Here is a 20,303-nt window from a genome sequence, read left to right as displayed (position 1 = left end):
TCCTTGTGTTCAAATCCCTCGGTGGTCTCGCCCCACCCTATCTCTGTCATCTCTTCCAGCCCTACAATTCACCGAGGTCTTTGTACCCCTCCAGTTCCAGCCTCTTTAACATCCCCAATTTTAATTATCCCACTATTGGCTGAAGGGCCTTCAACAGCCTGGGCTCTAAGCTGTGGAGTTTCCTCCCTAAATCACTCCAACTCTCTCTCTTCCTTTTAAGATGTTCCTTAAAACCTACCCCTTTGACTAAGCTCTTGGTCACCTGTCCTACTATCTCCTTATGTGGCTTGGTGTCAAATTTGGTCTGATTTATGTCCCTGTGAAGCTCCTTGGGACCTTTTACTACATTAAAGGTGCTTCCTAAATGTAAGTTGGTGTTGTACTGTCATCACTCCAAATGCCTGTTGAGAAGAGGCATCCAGGGGCATTGAATGTAAAAGGGATGTAGACATCTGCATCCTCATTTTGAAATGGAATGTTGCTTTCTGTTAGAAAATTATCCCAAGGACTGACACTTTTATTTAGATATTGAAACATTGCTGTGGTTTGTTTAGCCTGCAGTTTCCCCCTATTTTCTCACACCTCCATTAGCATAAGAACATAAGAAATAGGAGCAGGAGTAGGTCATTTGGCCCCTCAAGCCTGCCCCACCATTCAATAAGATCATGGCTGATCTGCCCCGGACCTCAACTCCTGTTTCTTGCCAGCTCCTCATAACCCTCAACTCCCCGATATTTCAAAAATCTATCTACCTCCTCTTTAAATACTTTCAGTGATCGAGCCTCCACAACTCTATGAGGTACAGAATTCCAGACATTCACCACCCTCTGAGAGAAGAAGTTCTTTCGCATCTCAGTTTTAAATGAATGTCCCTTTATTCTGTAACTATGTCCCCTAGTTTGAGATTCCCCCACTAGTGGAAACATCTTCTCAGCATCTATCCTGTCAAGCCCCCTCAGAATCTTGTACGTTTCAATACAATCACCCCTCATTCTTCTAAACTCTAATGAATAAAGGCCTAACCTGTTTAGCCGTTCTTGACAAGTCAACCCCTTCATCCCAGGAATCAGCCTAGTGAATCTCTTTTGAAATGCCTCCAATGTCAGTATATCCTTTCTTAAATACGGGGACCAAAACTGTACACAGTACTCCAGGTACGGCCTCACCAACATCCTGTACAGTTGTAACAAGACTTCCCTATTTTTAAACTCCAACCCCCTAGCAATAAAGGCCAAAATTCCATTTGCCTTCTTAATTACTTGCTGCACCTGCATGCTAACTTTTTATATTTCGTGCACAAGAACACCCAGATCCCTCTGTGCTGCACTTTATTGGAGTCTCTCTCCATTTAAATAATAATCTGCCTTTTGATTCTTCCTACCAAAGTGAATGACCTCACACTTTCCTACATTAAACTCCATCTGCCAAGTTTTTTCCCACTCACTCAACCTATCTATATCCCCTTGCAGATTCCTTATGTCCTCATCACAACATGCCCTCCCACCTATTTTTGTATCATCAGCAAATCTGGATATATTACACTCTGCCCCCTCCTCCAAGTCATGAATATAGATAGTAAATAATTGAGGCCCTAGGACTGATCCTTGTGGCACTCCACTAGTTAAGTCTTTCCCACTTGAAAAAGACCCATTAATCCCGACTCCCTGTCTTCTGTGAGTTAACCAATCCTCAATCCATGCTAATACATTACCCCCAATACCCTGAGCTCCTATCTTGTGCAATAATCTTTTATGTGGCACCTTATCGAATGCCTTCTGGAAATCTAAATACACTGCATCTACCGGTTCCCCTTTATCAACTGCAGCTTGTTATATCCCCAAAGAACTCTAGCAAATTTGTCAAACATGATTTCCCTTTCACAAAACCATATTGACTCTGTTTGGTTGCGTTAAGCTTTTCTAAATATCCTGCTATTTATTCCTTAATAATGGACTCTAGCATTTTCCAAAATCAGCAAGGGGCTCCCCTGGAATCCCACAGTAGGATTGCTGAGAGGAGAAGAGGAGGATGTCACATTTACATCACCATCACCTCCCCTCAAATATAGTTAGAGGCAATCATCCAAACTTTGTCAGACTTCTGTAGAGAGGCTGTGACCAGACTGTGCCATAGACCGCTAGCCACGCTCCAGTATAGGTACAACACTGCCAGTGACACAGCAAAGGAGAGATAGACTAGCAGGGCTACAAGGACCGAGCCGGGAAGTGCGACTGATAGCATCGCTGTGCAGAGCCGGCATGGACTCAATGGGCCAAATGGCCTCCTTCTGTTCCATAAATGACTCTATGACTCTATAGGTCACCGCTGCCCTCAGTTTTTCTGTCAGGATCCTTCCAGGCACCTACAAGAGACATCGCATATCTACCAGTCTACCTATCATAAGTTCACAGTAAGTGCACCAATGTATAAGTAATCATCTCCCCCGCTGCAGTGGTCAGCCTCGCCCTAACCACTGTTATCCAGTGCTGCATCACAAGTTCCATTGATCCATTTCCTCCGGCGCCAGCTCTCTGTCTCTCTACCTTTCTTGTGTAAACCACTGGTGCCACAATTTCCTCCAGCTAATCACCAGGAAGCCCAAAGTTATCACCTATTCCCCTGCCAAAAATTCCATGCAGCTCCCAGTGACTCCATCTCCTTCCCTGGCCATTGTCAGGTTGAATCAAATTGTTGCTAGTCTTGACCCCAAGCTGAGCTTCCGACTGCTTATCCTATCCATCACATTTACCTCTGTAATAACATCATCTCTAACCCTACCTCAACCCACCTGCCTTATCCGTTGTCATCTCCAGACTCGGTTTATTCCATTGGTCTCCTGACTGACCTCAGCTCATCCAAAACTCTACTGCCCATATCCTATTGTGCAACCAAGTCTCATTCACCCAATGTACCTGTGCTTGTTGTCCCCAATGCTTCAAATTTTAAATTCTCATCCTCATATCCTTTTCATGGCCTCGTCCCTCCCTATCTTTGTAACCTTCTCCAGCCCTGTAACCCTCAGATCTCTATGTTCCTTTAATTCTGGCCTCTTGCGCATCCCAAAACCTTTTGCCCACCATTTGTGGCTGTGTATTCAGCCACCTAGACCCTAAGCTCTGGAATTTCTGTCCCTAAACCTCTCCGCCTCTGTATCTCCCTCTTCTCCTTGAAGATTCTCCTCAAAAGCCACCTCTTTGACCAAGCTTTTGGTCATTCTTTCTAATATCCCCATCCTTCACTTGGCATCCATTTCTTTTGATTATGCCTCCATGAAGCTCCTTAAGAAACCATTCTGTGTTAAAGAAAAAAAAACTTTAATTTATATAGCGCCTTTCACAACCACTGGACGTCTTAAAGTGCTTTACAGCCAATGAGGTACTACTTGAAGTGTAGACACTGTTGTAATGCAGGAAACGCGGCAGCCAGTGTGCATAGAGCAAACTCCCGCAAACAGCAATGTGATGTTGACCAGATCAAAACCCTTCACCCCACCAATGGTGACCATCTAGGCCCAAAGCTCCAGCCTGCCCTCCCTAAACCTCTCTGCCTCTCCACTTCACTTTCCTCTTTGAAGATTTTCCGAAGAAACCACCTCGTTGACCAAACTTTTAGTCACCCACTGGATATCAACAGTGTGGATTTTTGTCTGATTACACTTCTGTGAAGCGTCTTGGAACTTTTTTTCTATTTTAAAATGCAGTGTATAAATGCAAATTATTATTATTAACCAGCCACACCAATCTGACCCACATGTTACACTGGCACTGCTGCCAGTACTGCTGTGAAGTTTGGGGAAGCACATTTTAACAAGCTGTCCCCCTCCCTTTTGACCACTAAAGTAATCTCTACACTTCCCCAGTATCAGGCTGAATGGGCTCACTCCAAGTACAATGTTTAAGACCCTGTAGCCCCTCCTGGACTAATAGCAAATGGATAAAAATGAAGTGGAGTAACTGGGATTGATCAATCGGTTATACTGTCTTTGGGGAAATCATGTTTCAGTGGCTGGAATCAGTTTGGACAATGGCATTGTGGTCACAATGACAGTCACAGCCAAACTCACTTACACTTGACCGTCCCCTCACAATCCTGGTCTCTGAGCAGGCTGTTTTCAGGCAGTTGGTGTGTTAGTAATGGCCTCAGTGCCCCTGGATTAGGAAATAAAAACAGTCAGCGGTCACACTCCTGTTATAAAAACAAGAAATGCTGGAAATACTCAGCAGGTCTGGCAGCATCTGTGGAGAGAGAAGCAGAGTTAATGTTTCATGTCAGTGACTTCTCTCTCCACAGATGCTGCCAGACCTGCTGAGTATTTCCAGCATTTCTTGTTTCTTTTTCAGATTTCCAGCATCCGCAGTATTTTGCTTTTATTTTAGTGTTGCACTCCTGTTGTTGTAAATGAAAAATTGCCCACAATTTTGATGTGCTCATGGGCAAATAGCCTGCCAACACTGACTGGGCAAATAAAGAATGGCAACTTGTTAGAAGTAGCCGTACCCGAATGAGACTCAGTGCATGTGGAACATCTACCCAAGGGAGAGTCAGTGTGTGTGGAACCCGTACCCCAGTGAGAGTCGGCGTGTGTGGAACCCGTACCCCAGTGAGTTAGTGTGTGTAGACCCGTACCCCAGTGAGAGTCAGTGTGTGTGGAACACCTACCCAAGGGACAGTCAGCGTGTGTGGAACCCGTACCCCAGTGAGAGTCGGCGTGTGTGGAACCCGTACCCCAGTGAGAGTCGGCGTGTGTGGAACCCGTACCCCAGTGAGTTAGTGTGAGTAGACCCGTACCCCAGTGAGAGTCGGCGTGTGTGGAACCCGTACCCCAGTGAGAGTCGGTGTGTGTGGAACCCGTACCCCAGTGAGAGTCGCTGTGTGTGGAACCCGTACCCCAGTGAGAGTCGGTGTGTGTGGAACCCGTACCCCAGTGAGAGTCGCTGTGTGTGGAACCCATACCCCAGTGAGAGTCAGTGTGTGTGGAACCCGTACCCCAGTGAGAGTCAATGTGTGTGGAACCCGTACCCCAGTGAGAGTCGGCGTGTGTGGAACCCGTACCCCAGTGAGAGTCGGCGTGTGTGGAACCCGTACCCCAGTGAGAGTCGGCGTGTGTGGAACCCGTACCCCAGTGAGAGTCAATGTGTGTGGAACCCGTACCCCAGTGAGAGTCAGCGTGTGTGGAACCCGTACCCCAGTGAGAGTCAATGTGTGTGGAACCCGTACCCCAGTGAGAGTCAGTGTGTGTGGAACCCGTACCCCAGTGAGAGTCGGCGTGTGTGGAACCCGTACCCCATTGAGAGTCGGTGTGTGTGGAACCCGTACCCCAGTGAGAGTCGGTGTGTGTGGAACCCGTACCCCAGTGAGAGTCGGTGTGTGTGGAACCCGTACCCCAGTGAGAGTCGGTGTGTGTGGAACCCGTACCCCAGTGAGAGTCAATGTGTGTGGAACCCGTACCCCAGTGAGAGTCAATGTGTGTGGAACCCGTACCCCAGTGAGAGTCGGTGTGTGTGGAACCCATACCCCAGTGAGAGTCAGTGTGTGTGGAACCCGTACCCCAGTGAGAGTCAATGTGTGTGGAACCCGTACCCCAGTGAGAGTCGGCGTGTGTGGAACCCGTACCCCAGTGAGAGTCGGCGTGTGTGGAACCCGTACCCCAGTGAGAGTCTGTGTGTGTGTTAAAGGCCTGCTCAGGTCTGCAAATGAGACCCAACCCGAGCCCAACAGAATCACATCCGACCCTGAGTCCTACCATTTTTTCCCGCGCCCAACCTGAGTGGCAGGCAGTGACTAGTGGGGTACCGCAGGGATCAGTGTTAGGACCCCAGCTATTCACACTATATATTAATGATATAGATGAGGGAATTAAATGTAGTATATCCAAGTTTGCAGATGACACAAAGCTGGGTGGGAGTGTGAGCTGTGAGGAGGATGCAGAGAAGCTGCAATGTGATTTGGACAGGTTGAGAGAGTAGGCATATACATGGCAGATGCAGTACAATGTGGATAAATGTGAGGTTATCCATTTTGCTGGCAATAACAGAAAGGCAGATTATTATCTGAACGGCGATAGATTGGGAAAGGGGGAGGTGCAGTGAGATCTGGGTGTACTTGTACACCAATCGCTGAAAGTAAGCATGCAGGTGCAGCAGGCAGTTAAGAAGGCAAATGGTATGTTGGCCTTCATAGCGAGAGGATTCGAGTACAGGAGCAAGGATGTCTTGCTGCAATTATACAAGGCCTTGGTGAGACCACATCTGGAGTACTGTGTGCAGTTTTGGTCTCCTTATCTGAGGAAGGATGTTCTTGCTCTGGAGGGAGTACAGCAAAGGTTCACCAGACTGATTCCTGGGATGGCAGGAATGACGTATGATGAGAGATTGGGTCGATTAGGCTTGTATTCGCTAGAGTTCAGTAGAATGAGAGGGGATCTCATAGAAACCTACAAAATTCTAACAGGACTGGACAGACTAGATGCAGGAAGGATGTTCCCGATGGTGGGGGAGTCCAGGACCAGGGGTCACAATCTAACAATAAGGGGTAAGCCATTTAGGACTGAGATGAGGAGGGATTTCTTCACCCAGAGAGTGGTGAACCTGTGGAATTCTCTACCACAGAAAGCAGTTGAGACCAAATCATTAAATATATTCAAGAAAGAGTTAAATATAGTTCTTAGGGCTAAAGGGATCAAGGGATACAGGGGGAAAGCAGGAACAGGGTAATGAGTTTGGATGATCAGCCATGATCGTATTGAATGGTGGTGCAGGCTCGAAAGGCCGAATGGCCTACTCCTGCTCCTATTTTTCTATATTCTATGTTTCTATGACCCGACCCGACCAGCAGTTAACTTACCTTCCATTTTTCACTTTGTTCCTTACCTGCACAAGCTTAAAATAACTGTAACAAAACCACCTTTAAAGTCCAAAAAGTAAATTAACATTAAAGTCCCTTACCTGAGGTGGTGATAGAGCATGTCCGACCCGACCCGACCCGAGCCCGACACATTTCGTCGGGTTTGGATCAGGTAGCAGCCCTTTAGTGTGTGGAACCCGTACCCCAGGGAGAGTCAGTGTGTGTGGAACCCGTACCCCAGTGAGAGTCAGTGTGTGTGGAATCTGTACCCCAGTGAGAGCCAGTGTGTGTGGACCCGTACCCCAGTGAGAGTCAGTGTGTGTGGAACCCGTACCCCAGTGAGAGTCGGTCTGTGTGGAACCCGTACCCCAGTGAGAGTCAGTGTGTGTGGAATCTGTACCCCAGTGAGAGCCAGTGTGTGTGGACCCGTACCCCAGTGAGAGTCGGTGTGTGTGGAACCCGTACCCCAGTGAGAGTTGGTCTGTGTGGAACCCGTACCCCAGTGAGAGTCAGTGTGTGTGGAACCCATGCCCCAGTGAGAGTCAGTGTGTGTGGAACCCGTACCCCAGTGAGAGTCGGTCTGTGTGGAACCCGTACCCCAGTGAGAGTCAGTGTGTGTGGAACCCGTACCCCAGTGAGAGTCAGTGTGTGTGGAATCTGTACCCCAGTGAGAGCCAGTGTGTGTGAACCCGTACCCCAGTGAGAGTCGGTCTGTGTGGAACCCGTACCCCAGTGAGAGTCAGTGTGTGTGGAACCCGTACCCCAGTGAGAGTCGGTCTGTGTGGAACCCGTACCCCAGTGAGAGTCAGTGTGTGTGAAACCCATGCCCCAGTGAGAGTCAGTGTGTGTGAAACCCATGCCCCAGTGAGAGTCAGTGTGTGTGGAATCTGTACCCCAGTGAGAGCCAGTGTGTGTGGACCCGTACCCCAGTGAGAGTCGGTCTGTGTGGAACCCGTACCCCAGTGAGAGTCAGTGTGTGTGGAACCCGTACCCCAGTGAGAGTCGGTCTGTGTGGAACCCGTACCCCAGTGAGAGTCAGTGTGTGTGAAACCCATGCCCCAGTGAGAGTCAGTGTGTGTGAAACCCATGCCCCAGTGAGAGTCAGTGTGTGTGGAACCCATGCCCCAGTGAGAGTCAGTGTGTGTGGAACCCATGCCCCAGTGAGAGTCGGTCTGTGTGGAACCCGTACCCCATTGAGAGTCGGTGTGTGTGGAACCCGTACCCCAGTGAGAGTCAGTGTGTGTGGAACCCGTACCCCAGTGAGAGTCAGTGTGTGTGAAACCCATGCCCCAGTGAGAGTCAGTGTGTGTGGAACCCATGCCCCAGTGAGAGTCGGTGTGTGTGGAACCCGTACCCCAGTGAGAGTCAGTGTGTGTGGAACCCATGCCCCAGTGAGAGTCGGTCTGTGTGGAACCCATGCCCCAGTGAGAGTCGGTGTCTGTCTGTGGAACCCGTACCCGAATGAGAATCGGTGTCTGTCTTTGGAACTCCTACACCAGTGAGAGCGAGTGCCCAAGGGGTTCTGCTCTCCTCCGAGGGGTGTCACTGTCATGAATCAGTGACATGAATTTTAGTCAAATAAAGAATGCCATTCAGCAGACTTTGGGTATGAATGGTGCAGTACGCAATATAGACTTGTCTTTTGAGAGGGTTGAACAGTGATCAAGATACTCAGCTGTAGAGGAGTCCAAGGCCAAGATTAGATGCAGTCTACAGTCTGAAATAAGAGACATCTGCTCTCTCAGTGCTTCACTGTCAGCTCCTGCTGTTAGGTTTCCAATCCAGCTGGAAGTTGGTTTCTAATATTATCACAAGGCTAAAGCGGATGGGGTACTTTACATGTGTGGCACCCTGATGTCAGTGGTGAATCTGTGTAGCATTGGAGCTGTTGAATTACAAGTAAATCTTGTTGATTTTTGCAATTAATATAAGCGCAACTTGTCCCGATATTGGCCCTGTTTATATCTGTGCTAAAAATACCCGCCCTGAGTCAATATGATTTAGGCCAAAGGATGAAACTGAGGCCTGGGTCTTCAGGAGTAAGGAAATGGGAAACTGCATCAAAGGTTGTGAAAATCTCTGCCCGAGGTGTACACTACCAGTGTCTTGTCCGCTGGTCCTGACTCTGCCCTCTGTTTAAACCATGCAACGTTTCTGGTCGTTATCACTGTCGTCAATACAGCAAAGGCCCTCACCTTTGCTTGATTCCACATGATGTATCATTCCCATATCCATGGGCACCTTACTGATCGACCCAGAGTGTCTGGGAGTAATTACATGATTCAATAATAAGAATGTTTTCCGTCTAAGGCTTTGTTTTGTTTGAAGATCTCATTAAGGAGAGATTCCTTTGGGGGAAAAGGTATACTCTGGAGAAAAAGCAGACCAGGAACTGGCAGCAGCAGCTGAGTCACTCAATGCCAATATTCACAGCTCAGTGTAGGTCACGCCACCATCACTGCTTCTCAGACAGATCAGTAAAGACCGTCAAACCAGACAGCTGTTAGGCAATGCCAAGCTTTGCCTTTTTTTTCATCTCATACCTCCTCTGCTGTCTCTTTGTCTCCATCTCCTCGATCTTCCTCACCTCTGTCTCTCGCCCTCCCTTTGTCTCTGTCTATGTGTGTCTTTCTCTCTCAACAGCAACGACGAGTATTTATATAGCACCTTTACGTTGTAAAACATTCCAAGGTGCTTCACAGGAGCAATTATCAAACAAAGCCAGGTACCATAAGGGTCAGTGGTTGGCCCATAGCTATTTACAGTCTATATCAATGACTTAGATGAGGGGACCGAGTGTGATGTGTCCAAGTTTGCTGACAACAAAAAGTTAGGTGGGAACGTAATCTGTGAAGGAGGACACAAACATGCAACTGGAGTGTAATGTGGAGAAGTGTGAAACTGTCCACTTTGAAGAAAAGCACAATATATTTTAATTGATGAGACACTGGGAAATGATGGTATTCAGAGGGACCTAGGTGCCCTTCTACATGAATCACAGAAAGTTAACATGCAGGTACAACAAGCAATTAGGAAAGCAAATGGTATGTTAGCCTTTATTACAAAGGGATTAGAACATAAGAGTAAAAAAGTCTTATTGCAATTGTACAGGTCATTGGTGAACCCACACCTGGAGTACTGTGTACAGTTTTGGTCTCCTTACCAAAAGAAAGTTCCACAGCGCCTCATGGATGCACAGTTTTGAGCTGCTAGATCTGTTCTGAACCTGTCCCATTTAGCACAGTGGTAGTGCCACACAACACAGTGGAGGCTTTCATCAGTGTGAAGACGGGGCTTTACCTCCACAAGCACTGTGCAGTGATCACTCCTACCAAAACTGTCATGGACAGATGGATTTACAACAGGTAGATTGGTGAGCATGAGGTCAAGTATGTTTTCCCCTCATGTTAGCTCTCTGCTGCAGGCCCAGTTATGTCCTTCAGGGTTCAAAGAAAAGGGAATGAGAATCTTTCATCCTCACAGATCCTCCTCTTCAATTTTAATTGGTTTCTTTATTTATCCTTGGTATCCTGTTGCTACCAGTACTTTCCCTTTTTAATGGACCATTAGGATTAGGGTTATTCTGTACCTTTGCAAACTTTTTAAAAAGAAAATCCCAATGTTACCCTACAATCCTGGGAGTGGCATGCTGCTAGAGGAAGGAGTCTGGTACACATTGTAGGAGTTCTATTCCCTTTTCTCCATTGGCTCCCTCATTGTCCAAATCAATAAGTAGATCATTTTTAATATTTGTTATTTCTGCTCATCTCTCTAACTGCATAATGACTGCATATTTCCTCTTCCATTTCCTTCCCATAATTTGACAATCTGTAATACTAATAATAATATATCTAATATCCCTGACTAATGTAGTTTTGAGCTCAAGCCATATTGACTCTGTCTGTGCCCTTCCTTGTCTACAGTAAAATATATTATAACCTGATGATTATTTTCTATTCCTGTCCTGGTTTCTGTTAATGCATGTAGGTCTAAAACTTGTTGTAAAGTAAATGTTTGCAGTTCCCCCAGTTTATTTCCCAAATTCTACATTGCAGTAGATGCATTTTAACCTTTCTTAGCTTTTTAACACTATCCCTTTACCATGTATATGTGCATATATCATTGGTAGGACAGGTTGAGAGAGCAGTTAATTGAGCATACAGTATCCTAGGCTTCATTAATAGGGGCATAGAGTACAAAAGCAGAGAAGTTATGTTAAACTTGTATAGAACACTGGTTCAGCCTCAACTGGAGTATTGTGTCCAGTTCTGGGTGCCACACTTTAGGAAAGATGTGAAGGCTTTAGGGAGAGTGCAGAAAAAATTCACGCGAATGAGGAACTTCAGTTATGTGGACTGTTTTCCTTAGAGAAGAGAAGGTTGAGAGGAGATTCAAAATCATGAGGGATCTGGACAGAGTAGTAAGGGAAAAACTGTTCCTATTAGTGGAAGGATCGAGAACAAGAGAGTACAGATTTAAGGTCATCGGCAAAAGAAGCAATGGTGACATAGGGAAAAACTTGTTTACGCAGCGAGTGGTTAGGATCTGGAATGCACTGCCATAGTGTGTGGCGGAGGCAGGTTTGATCAAGGCATTCAAGAGGGAATTGGATTGTTATCTGAAAAGGAAGAAGGTGCAGGGCTATGGGGCGAAGGTGGGGCAGTGGCACCAGGTAAATTGCTCTTGCAGAGAGCCAGCACAGACACGAAGGGCTTATTGGCCTCTTTCTGTGCTGTAACAATTCTGTGATTCTGTGATTTTTTTTTTGTCTAAGCTTTCCCATACCTTTTACTTCAATATTTCAACATATGAACATACGAATTAGGAGCAGCTGATCTGACTGTAACCTCAACTCCACATTCCCGCCTACCCCCAATAACCTTTCACCCCCTTGCTTATCAAGAATCTATCTACCTCTGTCATAAAAATATTTAAAGACTCTGCTTCCACTGCCTTTTGAGGAAGAGAATTCCAAAGACTCACGACCCTCTGAGAGAAAAAATCTCTCCTCATCTCTATCTTAAATGGGCGACCCTTTATTTTTAAATAGTGACCCCTAGTTCTCGATTCTCCTGCAAGGGGGAACATCCTTTCCACATCTATCCTGTCAAGACCGTCTCAGGATCTTATATGTTTCAATCAAGTCGCCTCTTACTCTTCTAAACTCCAATGGTTACAAACCTAGCCTGTCCAACCTTTCTTCATAAGACAACCCGCCCATTCCAGGTATTAGTCTAGTAAACCTTCTCTGAACTGCTTCCAAATCATTTACATTTTTCCTTAAATAAGGAGACCAATACTGAACACAGTACTCCAGATGTGGTCTCACTAATGCCCTGTATAACTGAAGCATAACCTTCCTTTTTTTGTATTCAATTCCCCTTGCAATAAACAATAACATTCTATTAGCTTTCCTAATTATGTGCTGTACCTGCATCCTAACCTTTTGTGATTCATGCTCTAGGACACCCAGATCCCTCTGCATCTCAGAGCTCTGCAATCTCTGACCATTTAGATAATATGCTTCTTTTTTATTTTTCCTGCCAAAATGGACAATTTCCCATTTTCCCCCATTATATTCCATTTTCAGATCTTTGCTCACTCACTTAAGCTATCTGTACCCCTTTGTAGCCCTCTTATGTCTTCACAGCTTATTTTCCTACCTATCTTTGTGTCATCAGCAAATTTAGCAACCATACCTTCGGTCCCTTCATTCAAGTTATTTCTATAAGTTGTAAAACGTTGAGGCCCCAGCACCGATCCCTGTGGCACACCACTTGTTGCATCTTGCCAACCAGAAAATGACCCATTTATGCCTACTCTCTCTTTCCTGTTAGCGAGCCAATCTTCTATCCATGCCAAAATGTTACCCCCTACACCATGAACTTTTATTTTCCGCAATAACCTTTGATGTGGCACCTTATCAGATGCCTTCTGGAAATCTAAGTACAGTACATCCATTAGTTCCCCTTTATCAACAGCACATGTTGCTTCTTCAAAGAACACCAGTAAATTGGTTAAACATGATTTCCCTTTCACAAAACCATGTTGACTCTGCCTGATTACCTTGAATTTTTCTAAATGCCCTGCTATAACATCTTTAATAATAGCTTCTAACATTTTCCCTATCACAGGTGTTAAGCTAACTGGCCTGTAATTTCCTGCTTTCTGTCCCCCTCCCTTTTTGAATAAAGGAGTTACATTCGCTATTTTCCAATCCAATGGAACCTTCCCCGTATGTAGGGAATTTTTGAAAATTAAAACCAATGCATCAACTATCTCACTAGCCACTTCTTTTAACACCCTAGGATGAAGTCCATCAGGACCTGAGGACTTGTCAGCCCACAGCTCCAACAATTTGTTCAGTACCACTTCCCTGGTGATTGTAATTTTCTTGAGATCCCCCCTCCCTTCCATTTCCTGACTTACAGCTAATACTGGGATGTTACTTGTATCCTCAATAGTGAAGTTCATCTGCCATCTCCTTATTTTCCATTGTTAATTCCCCAGACTCACTTTCTATCGGACCAACACTCACTTTGTTAACTCTTTTCTTTTTAAAATATCTGTAGAAACTCTTGCTATCTGTCTTTATATTTCTAGCTAGCTTTCTCTTGTACTCTAATTTTTTCCTCCTTCTTAATCGTTTAGTCGTTCTTTGCTGTTTTTTATATTCTGTCCAATCTTCTGAGCTGCCTCCCAGCTTTGCACAATTATATGTTTTTTCTTTAAGTTTGATACTATCTTTAACTTTTTTAATTAACCACGGTGTCCTCCCCTTGGAATGTTTCTTTCTCATTGGAATGTATCTATTCTGTGCATTCTGAAATATCCCTTTAAATATTTGCCACTGCTTCTCTATTGACCTATCCCTTAATCCACTGTGCCAGTTCACGTTAGCTAGCTCTGCTTTCATGTGTAATCCATTTGATCTTATTCCTCTACTTCAAGAAAATTGAAGCTCATGGAATGGGAGGGTCAGTGTCCAACTGGATAAAAAAAAAAGGCTAATGGACAGAAAATAGCGAGTCATAGTAAATGGTTGTTTTTCAAACTGTAGACAGTGGTGTTCCCAACGGTTAGTGCTGGGATCACTTGGATCTTGGAATACAGAGTAGAATCTCAAAATTTGCTGACAACACCAAACTTGGAGGTGAAGCAAACAGTGAGGATGATATGAACCACCTGCAACAGGACATAGACAGGCTGGCAGAATGGGCAGAGAGGTGGCAGATGGAATTTAATACTGACAAGTGTGAGGTGATGCATTTTGGCAGAAGGAATAGGGAGAGGCAATATATACTTAATGGCACAGTTCTAAAGAGTGTGCAGGAACAGAGGGACCTGGGGGTGCATGTGCATCGATCTTTGAAGGTGGCAGGACATATTGAGAGAGTGGTGAGTAAAGCATATGGGATCTTGGGATTCATAAATAGAGGCATTGAGTACAAAAGCAGGGAAGTTATGCTGAACCTTTATAAAGCTCTGATTAGGCCACAACTGGAGCATTGCATCTAGTTCTGGTCACCACACTTCGGAAAGGATGTGAGGGTCCTGGAGAGGGTGCAGAGGAGATTTACTAGAATGCCTGCAGGGATGGAGATTTTTAGTTACAAGGTTAGGTTGGAAAAGCTGGATTTGTTCTCCTTAGAACAATAGAGATTGAGGGGAGATTTAATAGAAGTGTACAAGATTATGACAGGCTTAGAAAAGTTAGACAAGGAAAAACTGTTCCCATTAACTAATGGTACAAGGATTAGAGGACACAGATTGAAAGTTTTGGGCAAGAGATGCAGGGGGAATATGAGGAAGCACTTTTTTACACAGCGGGTGGTAATGACCTGGAACTCGCTGTCCACAAGAGTGGTGGAAGCAGAGACAATCAATGACTTCAAGAGGAAGTTGGATGACCACCTGAGAGAAATAGACTTGCAGGGCTGTGGGGTTCAAGCCGGGCAGTAGGACTGACAGCAAAGCTCTGTGGAGAGCTGGCATAGATTCGATGGGCCAAATGGCCTCCTTCTGTGTCCTAAATGACTTTATGACTGTATGACTTGTCCCTCATGCTAACTTGTTTTCTGCATTAATATTATCCCCATCTATTACTTCCGTCTTTATTAGCTGATTTTTAAAAAATTCTTTCATGGTATGTGGGCATCACTGGCAAGGCCAGCATTTGTTGCCCATCCCTAATTGTCCTTGACAACTGAGTGTCTTGCTAGGCCATTTCAGAGGGCAGTTAAGAGTCAACCACATTGCTGTGGGTCTGGAGTCAAATGTAGGCCAGACCAGGTAAGGATGGCAGATTTCTGGTTGGTTTTGATTTCCCAGACTCCCACCACCACCAAATTCCCGGCTTAAATACATCCTTGTTTAACCATTTTCCCAGTCTATCAGCACCCTCCCTGCTCGGATGTAGCCTACCCTGGTAGAATAGTTTCCAGTTGTTCCAGAACTGGTGCAGTTCCCAACAGAGTGGAATCCCTCTTCCTGAGACCACTCCTTTATCCAGCCGTTGATCTCCCCAATGCTTCGCCCTTCCCTATTCTAGCACATGGCTGGGTAAGTAATGCTGAGATTATCGCACGTGAAGTCCAGCACGTCAACTCATTTCTTAATCTCTTAAACTCATCCTGTAAGACTTCAGGCCTTTCTTTCCCACATGGATCATCTGGCTGCCCTCCCTCCCCTCGCAAAACCTTTTCCGGTCCATTCAATATGCCCTTGGGATGCAACAAAATACCTAGGACTGGACTGTAATAGATAGTGTCAGCCCCTCTCAATACTGCATTTCTAGCCGTGTTGCCAATTTGCCCCTCCCCCACCCCCAAGCCATTACTTGCTGATTGAGGTCATTGATATTTTATAGGATGGCTCTGCCCAGAGTCCCCATTTTCCCAGGAAGCTGGAGCTTGAGAACATCAGTTGCTCTCGGCGCTCCTGTTTGAACCTTCCCTGCCCCTTGCACAGTCACCTATCATTCACTGCCTGCTATCTGTCTCTCTTCAGTGTGGTGACCCTCTCAGACCCTTGCTCCAGAAACTTACCTCACGCTCTGATGTGTCCGACTGTTTCCATCTGTGTTTCAGATTCTCAGACTTAGAGCACGAACCATGTGATGAGTTTGCCCGATTCAACACCTGATGCTGGAAGCTCCCACATTTTGCAGCAGACACATTACTATCCTTTCTTGTGCTGAATATTGGGAAGACCGAAGCCAGTGTCTTCAGACCCTGCAACAAAATCTGTTTCCTAGCCATCGAATCCATCTCTCTCCCTGGCAATTCTCAGAGGCTGAACCAGACTGTTTGCAACCTCTGTGTCCTATTTATCTCCGAGATGGGCTTCCGACCACATATCCGTGCCACCACCTATTTTCCACCTATGTAACATTGCCCAACTCTGCCCCTGCCTCAGCTCATTTTCTGCTGAAACTCTCATCCATGCCTTTGTTACCTCTAGACTATCTATTTCGACGCACTCCTGGCCATCGTCCCACGTTCTACCCTCCATAAACTTGAGGTCTTCTCAAACTGTACTCACTGACCTTAAACTGATTTCGGTTAAGCAACGCCTCGATTTTAAAATTCTCATCCTTCTTTCCAAATCCCTCCATGGCCTCAGCCCTCCCTATCTCTGTAATCTCCTCCAGACCCTAAAACCCTCCCTATCTCTGTAATCTCCTCCAGACCCTAAAACCCTCCCTATCTCTGTAATCTCCTCCAGACCCTAAAACCCTCCCTATCTCTGTAATCTCCTCCAGACCCTAAAACCCTCCCTATCTCTGTAATCTCCTCCAGACCCTAAAACCCTCCCTATCTCTGTAATCTCCTCCAGACCCTAAAACCCTCCCTATCTCTGTAATCTCCTCCAGCCCTAAAACCCTCCCTATCTCTGTAATCTCCTCCAGACCCTAAAACCCTCCCTATCTCTGTAATCTCCTCCAGACCCTAAAACCCTCCCTATCTCTGTAATCTCCTCCAGACCCTAAAACCCTCCCTATCTCTGTAATCTCCTCCAGCCCTAAAACCCTCCCTATCTGTGTAATCTCCTCCAGCCCTAAAACCCTCCCTATCTCTGTAATCTCCTCCAGCCCGAAATCCCTCCCTATCTCTGTAATCTCCTCCAGCCCTAAAACCCTCCCCTATCTCTGTAATCTCCTCCAGCTGTAAAACCCTCCCTATCTCTGTAATCTCCTCCAGCCCTAAAACCCTCCCTATCTCTGTAACCTCCTCCAGACCCTAAAACCCTCCCTATCTCTGTAATCTCCTCCAGCCCTAAAACCCTCCCTAGCTCTGTAATCTCCTCCAGCCCTAAAACCCTCCCGATCTCTGTAATCTCCTCCAGCCCTAAAACCCTCCCTATCTCTGTAATCTCCTCCAGGCCTAAAACCCTCCCTTATCTCTGTAATCTCCTCCAGCCCCTAAAACCCTCCCTATCCCTGTAATCTCCTCCAGCCCCTAAAACCCTCCCTATCTCTGTAATCTCCTCCAGCCACTAAATCCCTCCCTATCTCTGTAATCTCCTCCTGCCCCTACAACTCTCCCTATCTCTGTAATCTCCTCCAGCCCCTAAAACCCTCCCTATCTCTGTAACATCCTCCAGACCCTAAAACCCTCCCTATCTCTGTAATCTCCTCCAGCCCTAAAACCCTCCCTATCTCTGTAATCTCCTCCTGCCCCTAAAACCCTCCCTATCTCTGTAATCTCCTCCAGCCCTAAAACCCTCCCTATCTCTGTAATCTCCTCCAGCCCTAAAACCCTCCCTATCTCTGTAATCTCCTCCAGCCCCTAAAACCCTCCCTATCTCTGTAACATCCTCCAGACCCTAAAACCCTCCCTATCTCTGTAATCTCCTCCAGCCCTAAAACCCTCCCTATCTCTGTAATCTCCTCCTGCCCCTAAAACCCTCCCTATCTCTGTAATCTCCTCCAGCCCCTAAAACCCTCCCTATCTCTGTAACATCCTCCAGACCCTAAAACCCTCCCTATCTCTGTAATCTCCTCCAGCCCTAAAACCCTCCCTATCTCTGTAATCTCCTCCAGCCCCTAAAACCCTCCCTATCTCTGTAATCTCCTCCAGCCCTACAACTCTCCCTATCTCTGTAATCTCCTCCAGCCCCTAAAACCCTCCCTATCTCTGTAATCTCCTCCAGCCCTACAACTCTCCCTATCTCTGTAACATCCTCCAGACCCTAAAACCCTCCCTATCTCTGTAATCTCCTCCAGCTCTACAATCCTCCCACATATCTGCGCTCATCCAATTCTGGTCTCTTGAGTGTCTCCATTAATTGCTTTACCATTGGTGGCTGTGCCTTCAGCTGTCAAGGTTCTCAGCTCAGCAATTCGCTCCTTGAATCTCTCTGCCTCTCTACTTCTTTGACCCAGCTTTTGATCATCGGTCCAAATATCTCCTTTTGCACCTCAGTGTCAAATTTTGTTCGATAACATTGCTCTGAAGCACATTGGGACATTTACTGCGTTAAAGGCACTTTATAAATACAAGTTGTTATTATTAAGAGTTAGCTAGTTTGTTCTACCTCACAGTTAATATTAATCATATATAGTATTAGTATCTTCTTCCCTCTCTACACCATATTGCTCTTTTAGAAGTCCTTACTCCCCTCTGTTCCCAGCTCAGTCTGTGATGTGCTTTCAGAATTGAATAAAAGTGTTCTCACTATTGTGTAGCAAACTAAGGTACGAGGAAATATAGCTGAAAACTGCTTGCTGCCCTGACATGCTGTGTCATGTATTGAGTGAGTGCAGTCCACATGCATAAATGTTCGAGACCGACTAAGAGTCTGTTTGAGTTTTGCCCTTTACCAAGGACGATGTGCTTGCTTGTTTCCTATGGTTCTGAATGAGATGGGTTGGTGCAGCACCACCCAGTTCCTAGAGAACACAGGCGAATAGCACAAGCTGCATAATTCAAGATCATTTGCATTGTTGCTCATGGACATTGTGGTGTTGGGGGACGGGATTGAGAAAGTGCATTTTGATAAATGACACATTTCTCTTTACTCTGTTTCAGGATGGTTTACTTATTCTACACTATGGACTCGTGCGATCTCAGAAATGATGGTGGATTCTCTCCCATTATCAAACAACAATGTTTTTGGGATTCCTTGTGATACCATTTCCTGTCAAACTAGATGGAAAGGAGCATATTTTCTGTGCTCTGCCTGGAAATTGCACTGATCAGCTCCTTTGTGACCAGAATCAGAGGCTGCACAGCCAGCACTGAGAAGGATGGCCACTTAGGGGATGACTAGTGCAACATCACGAAACATTACATCCTGTCACTTACCCTGACCTCATGCTCTGTGTCTCACATCCTGTTTCTGCTCTGTAGCTATTTATGCAGCTGTAGTCTTGCATCCAATCAAGCTTTATTTGTATGTGGCACCAACACTATGTGACAGCTTTAACTGTACACTACGTCACAGTTCAATGGAATAAGCTGTGATATTAAATGCTGGTACTGATCACTAGTGATGTCACCTCAGTGCTGGCCTTGACCAACTGTCGAGTTGTGGTACTGACTGGTGATGGTGAGGCCACAGTGGCACTAGTTGTTTGCAGTGACTGGAGCTGATGTCAATACTCAGACCTTTTGCCTTTGTACAGAGAAATTTACTCATTTTTTAAACTGTTCAGGAGAAGTTTTAGATATTTTTCACCAGTTTGTTAAATTTTTTGCTGATTAATAAAATTGGAATGAAATTGTTTACTAAATGAAATATGAAAGTAACTCTGTTTTGAAGAAAAAGCTTTGATGTATTCTGTTACAATCTCGGGCTTCAGATATTGGTTCAGTTCTTCATCACCAACAGCAAAAATTTGTATTTATATAGTGTCTTTAATGTAATAAATATCCCAAGGCCCTTCACAGAAGCATTATAAAGCAAAATTAGGGCGGATGACCAAAAGATTGATCAAAATGGAAGGCTTTAAGGAGCATCTTAAGGGAGGGAAGAGAGGTGGAAAGGCTGAGGGAGAGAATTCCAGACCTCAGCTTGGCAGCTGAAGGCACTACAACCAATGACGGAGCAATTAAAATTGGGACCTGTGTTCTTCCAACAATCAAATATTCCATCAAACACTCCCAGGACAGGTACAGTACGGGGTTAGATACAGAGTAAAGCTCCCTCTACACTGTCCTCATCAAACACTCCCAGGACAGGTACAGTACGGGGTTAGATACAGAGTAAAGCTCCCTCTACACTGTCCCCATCAAACACTCCCAGGACAGGTACAGTACGGGGTTAGATACAGAGTAAAGCTCCCTCTACACTGTCCCCATCAAACACTCCCAGGACAGGTACAGTACGGGGTTAGATACAGAGTAAAGCTCCCTCTACACTATCCCATCAAACACGCCCAGGACAGGTACAGTACGGGGGTTAGATACAGAGTAAAGCTCCCTCTACACTGTCCCCCATCAAACACTCCCAGGACA

The 20,303-nt window shown here is 45.8% G+C and overlaps 1 protein-coding gene across 3 annotated transcripts in view; it reads left to right on the top strand.

The window, feature by feature from the left end:
- pcgf6 (polycomb group ring finger 6) overlaps positions 1 to 19,542 on the top strand; it is a 144,475-nt gene extending 124,933 nt beyond the window's left edge. For all 3 annotated transcript variants that reach the window (XM_068053243.1, XM_068053242.1, XM_068053241.1), the window contains one exon: positions 18,876 to 19,542. In XM_068053243.1, coding sequence (XP_067909344.1) covers positions 18,876 to 18,923 — 48 coding nt within the window. In that variant the 3' untranslated portion in view covers positions 18,924 to 19,542. The remainder of the gene's footprint in view (positions 1 to 18,875) is intronic.
- The last annotated feature ends 761 nt before the right edge of the window (positions 19,543 to 20,303 follow it).

This window comes from Heterodontus francisci, chromosome 20 (genome assembly GCF_036365525.1).
Source record: "Heterodontus francisci isolate sHetFra1 chromosome 20, sHetFra1.hap1, whole genome shotgun sequence".
Lineage (NCBI taxonomy): Eukaryota > Metazoa > Chordata > Chondrichthyes > Heterodontiformes > Heterodontidae > Heterodontus > Heterodontus francisci.
This window is presented reverse-complemented; position numbering and strand designations above follow the sequence as displayed.